The sequence below is a fragment of the Eschscholzia californica genome, unplaced genomic scaffold (assembly GCF_041429995.1).
Source record: "Eschscholzia californica isolate CP2 unplaced genomic scaffold, dmEscCali1.0.p SCAF_3, whole genome shotgun sequence".
Taxonomy (NCBI): domain Eukaryota; kingdom Viridiplantae; phylum Streptophyta; class Magnoliopsida; order Ranunculales; family Papaveraceae; genus Eschscholzia; species Eschscholzia californica.
Window position 1 is genome coordinate 10289266 of NW_028238420.1, and position 12394 is coordinate 10301659.

Below are 12394 nucleotides of genomic sequence, written 5' to 3' on the forward strand. Positions count from 1 at the left end.
TAGATTGTTCAAAAGAGATGAGCATATGAAGCAATCACTAGTTTTTCTAGGATTCGACCTGGCCTGAACTAACCTGTGCCTACTATAACCCTGTCCATAAATTAGGCCATCATCAGTTAACCTGGACTAGGCTGCTCTAACTTCTATACAACTTCACCCAGAAGTATGTTTTCCACCTAAAGTGTTATTGCACGTCCAAACCGGTGGTCTGCCTGTGCATACACCCCTTTTACCATGACCTGGGGTGGTTCGTTATGCCAACGGATCTAACCTATGGCCAGCCCGCAGGTTTTACTCATGAAAGGTTCAAGTGAACAACTCTGCATAGTGCATACAGGGATTTTTCCTGTATTCCCCACTTTGCCAGGATTGTCATACTTCCCTTTTGTATATAATGTCTGTCAACTTAAAGATAAACTACTAAATGAGCAAGCAATCGGAGCTTTAAATGAAGTGATATTCGATTACAAGGAGATAAAATGCAAGTAACCAGTACATGAAGTCCCTGACATTTGGTATCAACTTCATAACTTCTCTCTCTCTTCTTGAATATTCATCTCCCTACCTGCCACTAGCAAGGGCACATAATAAATATGTTTCAGCATAAAACCTGCCAAAACATGAATCACAGTTTGAATCAGGCTAATCCAAGTTGAACTCCACAAAAAATAAAACTTGGATTATCATCATTTTAGATGGATTTCTTCTTCCGTGAACAAGTCAGTTAATAGAAGAACTCTTATACTTCTACTCTAGATCTCAACCAATTCACGATGTCATCTCTAACGGCATCCCTTTCTGGTTCAAAGAGAAGATCATGCAATAATCCTTCGTATATTTTAATGGATTTGTCAGTTGAAGAAGCTTCTTCATATAGCTTTTGAGAAGCTCCTGGGTCAGTTACGCCATCCGCTGAACCATGAAGAACTAGAAATGGAACAGCCAATCTGTTCATGTTCTGCTGTAAGTAGGATGAAATTCGGAGAATTTCTGTTCCTGTTCGTACTCTGATGGAACCAGTATACACAAGTGGGTCTGAATACTTGGCTATTAGTGCCTCTGGATCTCGAGATACTGTCAACCCGTTTTTGTTTGCAGCACTAAACTGATACCTCGGTAATAAATAAGAGAAGATTGGAGCAAGTACCTGTCCAAATTAAGCGAAGAGATTAGTATTTCACTAGAAGAAATTTCGATAATCTCATATGTTGAAATAAACAATTCTAGGTCCCCATGGATCTAAAGATGAGATGGTCCTACCCTGGATCAGTTTTGAAACTAAGAAATTACTCAAGCATACTTTGTCAGAATAATCCAATAAAATCGTACATGGACAAGGACATTCAAGACCAAGAATATAAAACGTAATCTTTATTCGATCAGTTTTTGAGTTGAATACCCACAAACTTAATAACTCTGTACCAACTGAAGTGGTGTATTAACATCAACTAACATGGAACCTAATATCAAATATACTGAATACAGTATTGCATTTATCCAAGTGAAGAAATCAAGAACTAGTAGATGGGAATAGAGCAGATCCTTACCCCAAAAATTGGATTCGAAGCTTGAACTCCTACTGCAGGTGAAGTTAACACCACACCTGATATTTGATTTTCAATCTTCGGGTCCAACACTGCCTAAACTTGTCCATTTAAACAGAAGCAAAATCTAATTAATCAGATGTTTATGATGAACAAGATTTTCTCTTTGAGTATAGGTTACGTAAATTTACCTTCAGAACAATAGCACCACCAGTTGAATGTCCGAAACAAAAACATGGAAGCTCTGGATTTTCTGATAAGACCTTCTCAATAAAAGCTTTCTGAAATTCATAACGAGTGAAATAAATAATCTTCTTATCGTGCAGATAAATATTCTCTAGATACACTGTAGTCTAGATAAAATACCAGGTCACTAACAGCATCATCCAAGGAATGAACGTATCCATGTAATCCATCACTGCCTCCATGCCCTAATGACAAAAATGACGTTAACTAAGTCAGACAGGAGACATTTCCTTGCAGAACACAGTTAGCCACATAAAAGAAGGAAGCCAACCTACCAATCCAATCCATCCCATACACTTTAAATCCATAGGCATTTAGTTGCTTCGCTAAATCGCTGTATCTACCACTGTTTCACATAAAAAAAAATCGGTAAACAAGTTCTAGGAATTCATTTAAAGAGAAGCTTTGAAAGTTTACTCACCTATGTTCGTTCAAACCATGTAGGATAACCATCAAACCCCTGCATCACATAGAAAATATGAAGGAATCATTTGAATGAGAATATAGTATAATAAAGTCATACGAAGGCAAGTAAGCTCAAATAAAGGATGTACTCACACAGTCTTAACTTCTACTACATGTAGAGAACTCAGAAAAAAGCACATAACTTAAAGAGAACCAAAACCTAATCCAACAAATGGTAAAAGAATTCTAAAAGAGACTCATATAAAGGAAACATTTTGAGTTAGAAGTGCAATTGTAACAGGTTTGCTGATGAGGAGCTCGGATCAAACTGGAGAAACAAGTTCTCCTCAGAACCTCAGGGTTCTAATGAAGCTCTGAAGGATATCTTCCTAACGAAGTTCGTGTTCATAAATAAATTTGAGCTCCTAGTACTCCATGTACCATGACCTCAAAGTCAAGGACATGTCGATAGACTACAAATTCATTAGCACGGGTTGCTAACGTAGGCAATTACTTGTACTCTGGTGTTCGAGGAGTAACTAGTCTTATGGATATAAGCTCTTCGATATAAGTGAACGCATATAATAGTCTTACCACACTATTATCCGAAAACGGCACTCCCATGTGATGTTGCAGGCGAAACAGAACATCAGAAGAACGCTTGTTTCAGATGCCACATCATTTAAGAAATTAGAAATTCCTTGTGCTTGGTAAGACTAGCTTATTTCATGTATTAAACTAATTGAAATTGGAAGGCATTCTCCTTAATAACCTAGACTAAAGGTCATAAATGCTCTGTTTAGATTCACTAAAAACCTAATATGACCAGTATAAAGATGTAATCATTTTAGGGTTAGAATCATAAGGACTACGAAAACGTTAAAGATAGATGATGAAAAATTGATCAAATTAAGCTTACTTGATCTTAATCGACATAGGCGTCCACGATTGCGTAAAAAGAGTATCTCCTCTGTTAGTAACGAACAAGGATACTTCTCTAACTGACATAGAATCATTATCTACCTCATCAGTAGCCCTACTAATCGAAAGAGTTCGTCTTCTTACTACATCAGGATCCTCCAAAACCTTAATATTATTACTTTTCCGATTACTCAACTGAGAAGAAGGAGAAAAAGAAGAAAGTCGTTGAACTTGATTCTTCCGATGACAACTAGTGATAATTTCTTGTTTTTCATCTTTAGGTTTTTCAACTATCGCCATTGACGAAGATGAAGAAAACAATCGTTTCCTCACCTTGATGAATGGAAAGAGTAAGAACAAAACAAACACATTGATCAACATTAACAAACTCTTCAACGCTATTAACGATAATAGCGCATTTACACGTCCGCTTGCTCCTGATGTGAGGATCAGCGAAGTTGACGCATCTGTTACTTTTGTTGTCGATTCCATTATCATCGATTCAAACCTAAAAAATGAATCAGAGAGATTGAAATCAAAATTATAAAATGGTGAAGAATCACTGTAGCTGAATTTGTTAGTTGAATTTAGAGAGGCTAAAAAGATGGAAGGATCTTGAAGATAACGAAATTCCAGAGAAGATAAGAGTGGAGGTTTCTAGAAAAATTCACAACTTCAATGGAAGAAAGAATCAAAAGAGCAGCAAATGTCAGGGAGAAGTCGTTTTCTCTCTCTATAATTTGATTTGAAGGGGACATGTTTGTTGTTTTTGACGGACACAAGTCGTAGTATTTGAATACGTTAGGGCGCGCGGGTTTTGTCCTGATATTACCGATTGGGGTCGGTCCATATGGCTGTGGGGACTAGGGAATATAATTTAGTGCGTCTGTGAAAAGGTTAGAAAGTAGCGGTAGCATTTTATGTTGGACCCACCCACCTACTTTATTTTTATTTTTATTTTTGTTGAAATACCCACCCACCTACTTGATAGCATATTATGTTGGCCATAGTGGAGTGATGGTTTACCATATTTTGACAAGTTGAAATTGTTATAATGGGAAAAGTTAAAAGGCTTAATTAGGTCAACTGTTGGTAGTCCAAGTGGTTCTAGGGCGTTGACATAAGTTCCAGGAATTCAGGTCTCAAGTTAGAGAAGGTGGGATCTTTGGTTATTTGAATTGAGATTATTAAGGTTAAATAATGTAGTGTGATTAGGCTTTAGGCCATTATCTAGTTGGGCTATAGGCCAGGTTATATTAAAGTTTGAGTGGGATATAGGCCATGTCTTGTTAGAGTTTGAATGGGTGGGTAGCAGGCTTATCACATCTTTGATGTATTCAATACCAATTGTAACTCTAAAAAAAAAAAAAAAAAAAAAAGGCTTAATTAGATTTTGGACTACTCACCCAAAGGTGCAGTGGGGGGGTGGGGGGGGGGGGGGGGGATTCACAAAAGGTGAAAAGGTGGGGGCTTTGGGGCATAAACAAAAATCTTAGGGGAATAAAGAATTTGTCAAACAAATTTGACTTATAATACATAATTACTTTTAGGTCCAAAAATTTCTTTGATTGAATTTTGCCCTCAAATCTTCATCTTCTCATCACCTTCTCCTTCATAAAGAAAAGTCACTGTCTACTGCACATTCCATTTCTCTCTTTCACTGTTTCAAAGTATTTCAAAGATCATTTGAAAGCAATAAGGATGCCCTTTGAGAACTAATCTTCAGTACTTTGAAATTGTTTATGAACTTCATCTTGTTGATTCATCTTGTTGAGAACTAATCTTCAGTATTTTAGATCTCTTAACTTCTCCAAGTTAGTGAAAAGGTGGGATTTGAAAAGAACCCAATGGTGTGTTTGGTTGCAGGATTCCTAAGTAGGATTTCTATCAAAAGTGGAATTTGGTAGGAATCATGAATCCTTGGTCTGTTTGGCTACCAAGAATTCTAGGACTCTTGAATCCTAAGGATTCCTAATTCCAAAATTTGTATTGGACCAAAATCCCCTACCCCCTAGGATTTGCTAGGATTTTGGATTAATGAACCTAAATTTCAAACTTAAAATCAACAAAAAAATATATCCTCCTACAAAATCATTATTTTTTTTCAAAATCATTATTTTTTTCAAAAATCATATTTTTTCTAAAGACGTTTAAAAATACTCAAATAATAATAAATCATAGGATTCTTAGTTGCCAAACAAGCCAAAAAATATTACTTGGATTCATGAATCCGTGGAATCATGAATCCCAAGGACTCATGAATCCGCGGATTCATGATTCCGCCATCCAAACACACCACAATTCTTTTTCAGTGGGTTGGAGTGCAATCGACTTCTCCTAAGTAGAAGATAAAGATTCTTGAGATTGTTCTAGGGTCTATTGAGCCATTGAGGGATAGGAGAAGCGGTTGAAAAAGAGGGGCTATCAACTATTGTTAAACCAGTGGTTTTGAGGAAAGAAGAAAAGTGGGGTTAGGGTTTCATGTAGTGGGGGTGCTGTATTATTTTTGTTAAGGTTTCATGTAGTGGTGGTGGTGTATTACTTTTGTTAGGGTTTTGTGATGGTTGATGGAATGATTCTCCAATGAGTCTGAGTTTGGAAAAGGATTGGAAGGTGGTGGTCGGTGGTCACAATGGTGATAGGTCTTCAATGGTGGTAATACTCTTGATGAGAAGATGAAGATTATGGAGTATAATTCAATTAAGTGAATTTTTGGACTAAGTAAAAAATGTCTCATAAGTCAGACTCAATAGACTAAGTCTTTATTCCCCTGAAATCTTTAATTATTCCCCAAAGCCGCGATCTTCACAAAATTTCCTTTATGGGAGATGGGACACATTTAATAACATGAAATAGTAGAAAAACAAATCATAGCGAATGATGAATTTCTTAGCTAAATTTATTTATTGGAATGAATTATAAGTGAATTGTTATAATGATTATGTGTAGTTCAAACTAATGATCTTTATATATTATAATAATACACTCAATTAATTAAACGATGACTAGCAGTGAGTGATTTTGACAAAAATCAAAATATATAAATAATAGTGTACAGTGTTAATAATATAAAAATAATTGTCTACAAATTATATGTTAATAGAAGAATTTTTTTTATCTTAAAAAAGAATCTTCATAATCTATATTCTGTAAAAAAAGTTGAAGAAGGAGAGGAAGAGAGATAAGAGTCATTTTATGAAGAACATTGTAAAAAAATATACAATAAAATGAAAGATGAAAAAACAAATTCTTGTAGTTATCTTCTTAGTAAAGGGAAATTGTTTTTTTTTGCAAGTACACAATTTTGCAGGGAAGTCCACAAAATGAATCTTTACCAAGAAGATAACTCGAAACGATATTATGGCTGACTTGTATTTTTTTTTTTTTTGTTGAGGGGAAAAGCAAGAAAAGAAAGAAAATTACAACTCCAAATCATAGTTCATGCTAGCCTTCGAGTACCACTTCCGATTGACCTCGTGTTGTCTACCCCACTTAGCTAGAGAGTCGGCTAGAATATTGGTCTTTCTCGGACTATAGTGGAATTGAATAATCACGAAGTTATTGCAGAGAGCCTTGATATGTGTCATATGCCGCTGAGATTGCCAGTTGATGGTTGTGGTGCTGTCGTGGATGTGATTGATCAGATTGTTATTGTCACTTTCCACTATTAGGCGGGTTATAGCCAGCTCCTTAGCCCATTGTACTGCCCTCAGTAGTGCTATACTCTCGCATTCCTCTGCCGTTTGACCTCTGACGGTTTCTGCCATAGCGCTAATGAAGTCTCCTTTCGGGTCATGAATAATGCATCCTATTCCTGCCGGGTCTGTGTATGTTTTGAAAGAGGCGTCGACGTTCAGTTTGAGGAAATCTTGTGGAGGTGGTTGCCATATCTGCTGAGAAGCCTTCTGTTTAGTAGTATGAATAGCTTGGATGCTAGTAACATAGGTTTGAATCTTTCTTATCACTAGTGCCGGTGTGCTGTCCGTTCGACCGAAGCACTTGTCACATCTTGCTTTCCAAAGGAACCACATAATTTTTCCGAATAGCGACATGGAGTTATCTTCAAGGGAAGGCCAACATTTTATCCAATCCAGAACCGACGGAATTTCATCAGTTCTCACATGGAAATGGAACCAGACTGCTCTGGCTAAATTGCAATGCATAAGGGCATGTGCCATAGTTTCTCGTTCCTCACAGAAAACGCAGTTGTAGTTGTTGCCGATGTATTTTCCGATTTTGTCTTTAACTGGGAGACTATTAGTGCAGCACTTCCAAAGGAAGATTTTTATTCTGGGGATAGTTCCGATGTTCCAAATAAATGACCAGTCCATAGTTGCTGCGTCCCTGTGCTCATAGATAAGATAGTTGTACATAGATTTAGTAGTAAATTTACCTGAATTGGTCAGCGTCCAAATCCTAGTATCCTCCGAAGTATATTAAGCAGAAAATTGGAAGAAAAGAAAAATTCAAACTTGATAAATATATGTCAAAATTTCTGACAGCTACGTTTGTAATATGTCAAATATTTCTACCACTACGGTTGTTTGTTTTCGATTTGAATTGTTGACATGTATATACTTTTTTAAACATAAAAATTTTTGATAACAAAAAAGTAACTGCTTAATAAGGAAAAAAGTGGACATCTAATAAAATACATGAAATCAGTCTACGGTGACAGATTCTGAATGGGTAAAATTAGATTCAAATATAATAATGTCACATCAGGGTTTTTTTTTTTGAAAGGAACAGAAAGAGCTAAACAATGCTCTGAAATTCTAAAACATCGGTCCAAATACGTCTACGGTTGTTCTTTCTACTCCATTTGGCAATCGTATCTGCCTGTTTGTTGTTTTGTCTAGGTGTGAAGGAGAATTTGATGCCAACGAACGAGCTTTTGAGATTTATGATTTCATCTATGTGCTTTCTCGACTGCCAGTGCACCTGGTGTTTGCTATTCAGGATGTGGTTGATCACGTTCAGATTGTCGCTTTCAATGTGGATGTGTTGGAATTTTAATTCTTTAGCCCGTTGCATAGCTTTGAGAATAGCTATGGAGTCACATTCTTCTGTGTTTTGTCCTCGAACTGTATCTGAGAGCGCCATTATAAATGTTGCTTTATCATCATGAATAATACAACCTATACCTGCAGATTCTGAAAAGATGGTGAAAGAAGTGTCTACATTAATTTGTAGGGTTTTGTGTATCCTATACACTAACTAGTGTTGTAAGCGGAATCTCAAACATCTCATGTTTAACACTAGATTGCCCAGGATCGTTATGCATAAACTAATCAATGAACTAGAGAGGGATAAATACCTTAACGCGTTTTTCCCTCGAACCATTCTAATCGCATGCAAAGATCGAGAGCTCCAACTGTAGCTCCTCTACTTGAGACACCGAGTGAATAGACTTGATCTCCCTTCCTTTCAGACTGCTAGGACTTACTAGAAGGTTGAGAAGAACTCTTCTTCTTGACTAGATTGATAGAACGAGAGCTTTTTCTCTACATTCCTCTCTCTCCAATAGCTGTATATTCAGAGAGAGAGAGAGCTGTATATTTTTCCTTAGAGAAAAATCCACACCTTTTTCTAGTTCTCAACTGACCCAATATATAGACAAACCCTAATTAGAATCTCATTCAGATTAGGTTTTCTATTTTCTGGGTCACAGAAAAGATAATTACCAAAATACCCTTTTTGGGGTATTTTGATAATCCCCTTAAGTGTGGCCGGCCAGGGCAGCCCACCATGGGCCTTATGTGGCCGGCCCACTTACTCTGGTCGGCCATCTCATGGCCGGCCCAAAGAGCCTTCCTTCTATCTTGTCCCGAATCTCCATTCGGACCCTTTCGGCCTTTCAAGTCGAATCCCATCCAACTTTAGCCAGTTCCCGTCTAGTCAATTCTCTCCGATCAAGCTACCACTCTTATGTGTAACCCGTTGTAGGATCCGGTCTATGTTAGCCGCGAATCAACTCCTTGATCCGACGATCGTAGTTGGCTTCTAGCAAAGCATTACGACCCCTAATTGGACCGGACTGGATGATCTTTACGTGTGGTCATCGTTATCCTAACTGACAAATTGATCGCATTGCCACCTTGGTCGAAGGACACTCCTTCGGAAGGACATCTCCTTCAGACCGAACGGATAAATCCTTCAGTCTCCCACTTGTACTTAGAACAAGTGCAATGCTCGATTCCCATGTCGCTTAGTATCTCATCTGATACGTCACACCGTTCAGACTTTCTTGATCCGGAGAACAACTGTCAATTCAAATGATTAACTCTTAATCCATTTGAGTGTGGCCACACATTTTCCAGTTGCTTCTCCTCAAGTGGCCCGGAGATACTTATTCCTAACTTAATAGGAGGACATCATCCAGTCTTGTACTCCCACTTAACTTCATGTCTATCCTGTCTCCCCCAGTATGCTGCCTTTATAACCTCCTTTTACGGCGCGGTGTTTGACAGTACCAAGGTTCAACATTCCTTACATAAGATGAGTACGTGGAGCACTCATGTTCACGGAATCTCTCCAATCTTGCCTATGAGAGTTTGTGACGCTTTTTCAACTCCTTGAAAAACTCTCATCTTTGGGTTATCCAGTGTCGATTCCCCAATCTACACCCATGTAATTGACTTAAATACCATATTCCTATAGCCCATGGAACTGCGCTATCAGTCAATTCCCATGCTAGTCTTCTTGAGTCATTGTTGTCCATGCAATGACCTGGACTAGGGACTCAATAATGAATCTATTCCATGTTCACTTAGTAGGGTTCCATTTACCAGATCACGTATCTGATAAACCTACCTGGAATTCCTCATTATTTTGGACCGTCAATTAAATACTAAACCATGATTTAACGACGAAATAATTAAATTATTTCTGATAATAAGAGTTTGTAAATCTTGAGCCTTCCCGTGTAACTCCTTACACCCCCAAGTTTACCAGTCTAAGCTTTTCAGGAAAGCTTAATGCCTATGACCTTAGTATTACCACCATACTTAGTCAAGGTGACAGTTTAGTTAATAGATCAAATCTATATGGATTTTGTTTGTTATCATCCAATGATAATCTTCAGTATCGCCATACTGAATTAAAACTTCCCAAGTTTTAACTATTTTCTTTTATTTGTAAAGTTTGCAACAGTCTCTTTCTGGAACCCTTCCAGCTCACTGTTCTTCTAAGTCAAGATTGTCATATTATTCTGGAAGTTTGCAACATATGACTTTTCAACCTTTTATTTTCATACCGAGATCTCACAAGTTCTTCTCAAGTACATTGTGCACGTATCCATATCATTAATCCCTACGTGAGAGAAGAATTTTATGGATGTTCACAAAAGACTTTGGATAATCATATCCTTAGTCGTCTGAAGAAACAATGAACATTAGGAATGATATATTCTCGGACGTTTTCTTTATTTCGAATTCGAGAACGCTTCTCGGATTCCTTTCCAATCATGAATATAATTTTCGTTTAATTCCTTCTAAAGGAATGAACGAAGGTTGGAAAACTATTTTCTAACAGTCATATATTCTCTACTTTTAAAAGAAAATAAAACAAAATCCTAAAACTTATTATCATTGCAAAAACACTTTTTGCCATATTATTCAGTGAAAACCGTCCCCCTTTGAATAATATGATTCCAAGATCCCATTCCTGTGAAGTTAAGCGTATTTTGGCACTGCCCTTAACTTCACCCTCCTGGGTGAGTAACTCCTTACTGATCATATCTCATATGACTCTTGGTTGATGAATAACACTTATGTGTTCAATTCATCCTTTTGCCTCGAAATCCAAAACCCTTTTGCTGACTCGTTGAGAATAACCATTTAGACATGTAGACCTCTTCATAGGTCTACCCGTATTGTCCCGAGGTAAAAGATGGCACCCTGCTTTGGCATGACCCACCATCAATGAACAAGGGCGCAACAGGTGTCTTAATCTGGGTAGGCATTACTCAAAATTTTTTTTGGGGACTCTTACGTTTTTGTTTGCATGCATTACTGTGAACTCTAACATAATCATACACCACACAAAACGTAAATAAGTAAATGCGCGCGAGAAAATAAATCAAGCAGACATGATCCTAGTATGGCCCCTAACCTAAAAGATCTAATCTTCTTAGGTTCTTTGCTTGTTTAGCCTCCGTTCGCCTTGATCTCCATCCTCGAACATCAATTGAATTCTCCCACTCGAACCACGATCTCATCCTTTGGCTCTTCAATGGACTCAATTGTACCCTTAACTCTAATTACAAGACTCAACGATTCGCAGATCGTATAAAACTTGAAATTAAATTAATTACATCGGGCACCCATCCGTGCTTAAAAACAAGATAGAACAATTCTATGGCCATACTAGAACCCGCATTCACATCCATACATACATAATAATATGACATTCATAAAACACCCGAGTATGTATGAGATTCGCTTCCTTAGGTCGAATCTAGGTTTGCTATGTTCTAGATAGCTTTTCGGGAGATACTACCGACATCTCTATGTCTAACGTGTCTTAAGTCTAACTAATGGCTCGTTTGGTTTTATCCTAAAAGATTTTGAAATCGTTTTGGAAAAACTCCGATTCAGGCTTTGGTTGGCCCGGGTCACTTTCGGAAAAAATATATGGTCAAAGTCGGAAAAAGAAAATGGAAACCTCCCACTTAAGTCAAGGCCCAAAAGACCCGAGTCTAACTCCAAAGACTTAAGTCAAACTTGGTCAAGGAACCCTTTGACTAGACCCAGTCAAGTCACGGTCAAGGTCCGAACCAAAGTCGAACCCGGATTGGCACGTTCCAGACCGTGCCAAGTCCCTCGGGTGGACGCGTCCTGGCCATAGGCCAGACGCTTCCTAGCCCCGCAGACGCGTCCTAGACGCTCTGCCCAAGCCTATGCTTCTCGGACTCCCAGTCCGAGACAGCTTCTGGTCTCACCAGACGCGTCCCAGACGCGTTCTGGAAGGTCTAGTCCTGGTCGCGTCCGGATTCTCAATCCGAGACACGTCCGGACTTCTCTGTGGTCGCATCTGGAAGACGCGACCTCAGGTGCCAGACGCGGATCTCCCGAGATCCCTGTCCGAGACGCTCTCGGATGCGTCTTCCTGTCCGAGAAAAACTCGGACGCGTCCTTATCCGAGACGTTCTCGGATTCCCAGTCCGGGAAGGACTGGGACGCGTCCTGAGCGTCCGCGACTGGCCAGACGCGTCCTGGTCAGTCCGGCTCCAGGACAGCACCATCTTTTCTTCCAATTTTCAAAATTTTCCAACTTTT

At 38.4% G+C, this 12394-nt stretch overlaps 2 protein-coding genes across 4 annotated transcripts; both read right to left on the bottom strand.

Annotated features, from left to right (window-relative positions):
* Positions 1–425: 425 nt before the first annotated feature.
* LOC147548304 (uncharacterized) lies at positions 426–3913 on the bottom strand. 3 transcript variants are annotated; one of them, XM_086672182.1, is made up of 8 exons: positions 3791–3883; positions 3115–3624; positions 2212–2250; positions 2066–2136; positions 1911–1975; positions 1736–1825; positions 1548–1640; positions 426–1147 (listed from the first exon to the last, which is right to left on the bottom strand). In XM_086672182.1, the coding sequence occupies exons 2-8, from the start codon at positions 3612–3614 to the stop codon at positions 740–742; spliced, it is 1266 nt and encodes a 421-aa protein (XP_086528308.1). In that variant the 5' UTR covers positions 3615–3624; positions 3791–3883; the 3' UTR covers positions 426–739. The 3 variants fall into 3 exon arrangements, with proteins under 3 accessions (XP_086528308.1, XP_086528307.1, XP_086528309.1); XM_086672181.1 differs by having other exon boundaries at positions 3788–3822; XM_086672183.1 differs by having other exon boundaries at positions 3115–3913.
* A 2622-nt stretch (positions 3914–6535) lies between these two features.
* Positions 6536–7294, bottom strand: LOC147548305 (uncharacterized). Its single transcript, XM_086668028.1, has one exon. The coding sequence runs from the start codon at positions 7292–7294 to the stop codon at positions 6536–6538; it is 759 nt and encodes a 252-aa protein (XP_086524154.1).
* Positions 7295–12394: the final 5100 nt, after the last annotated feature.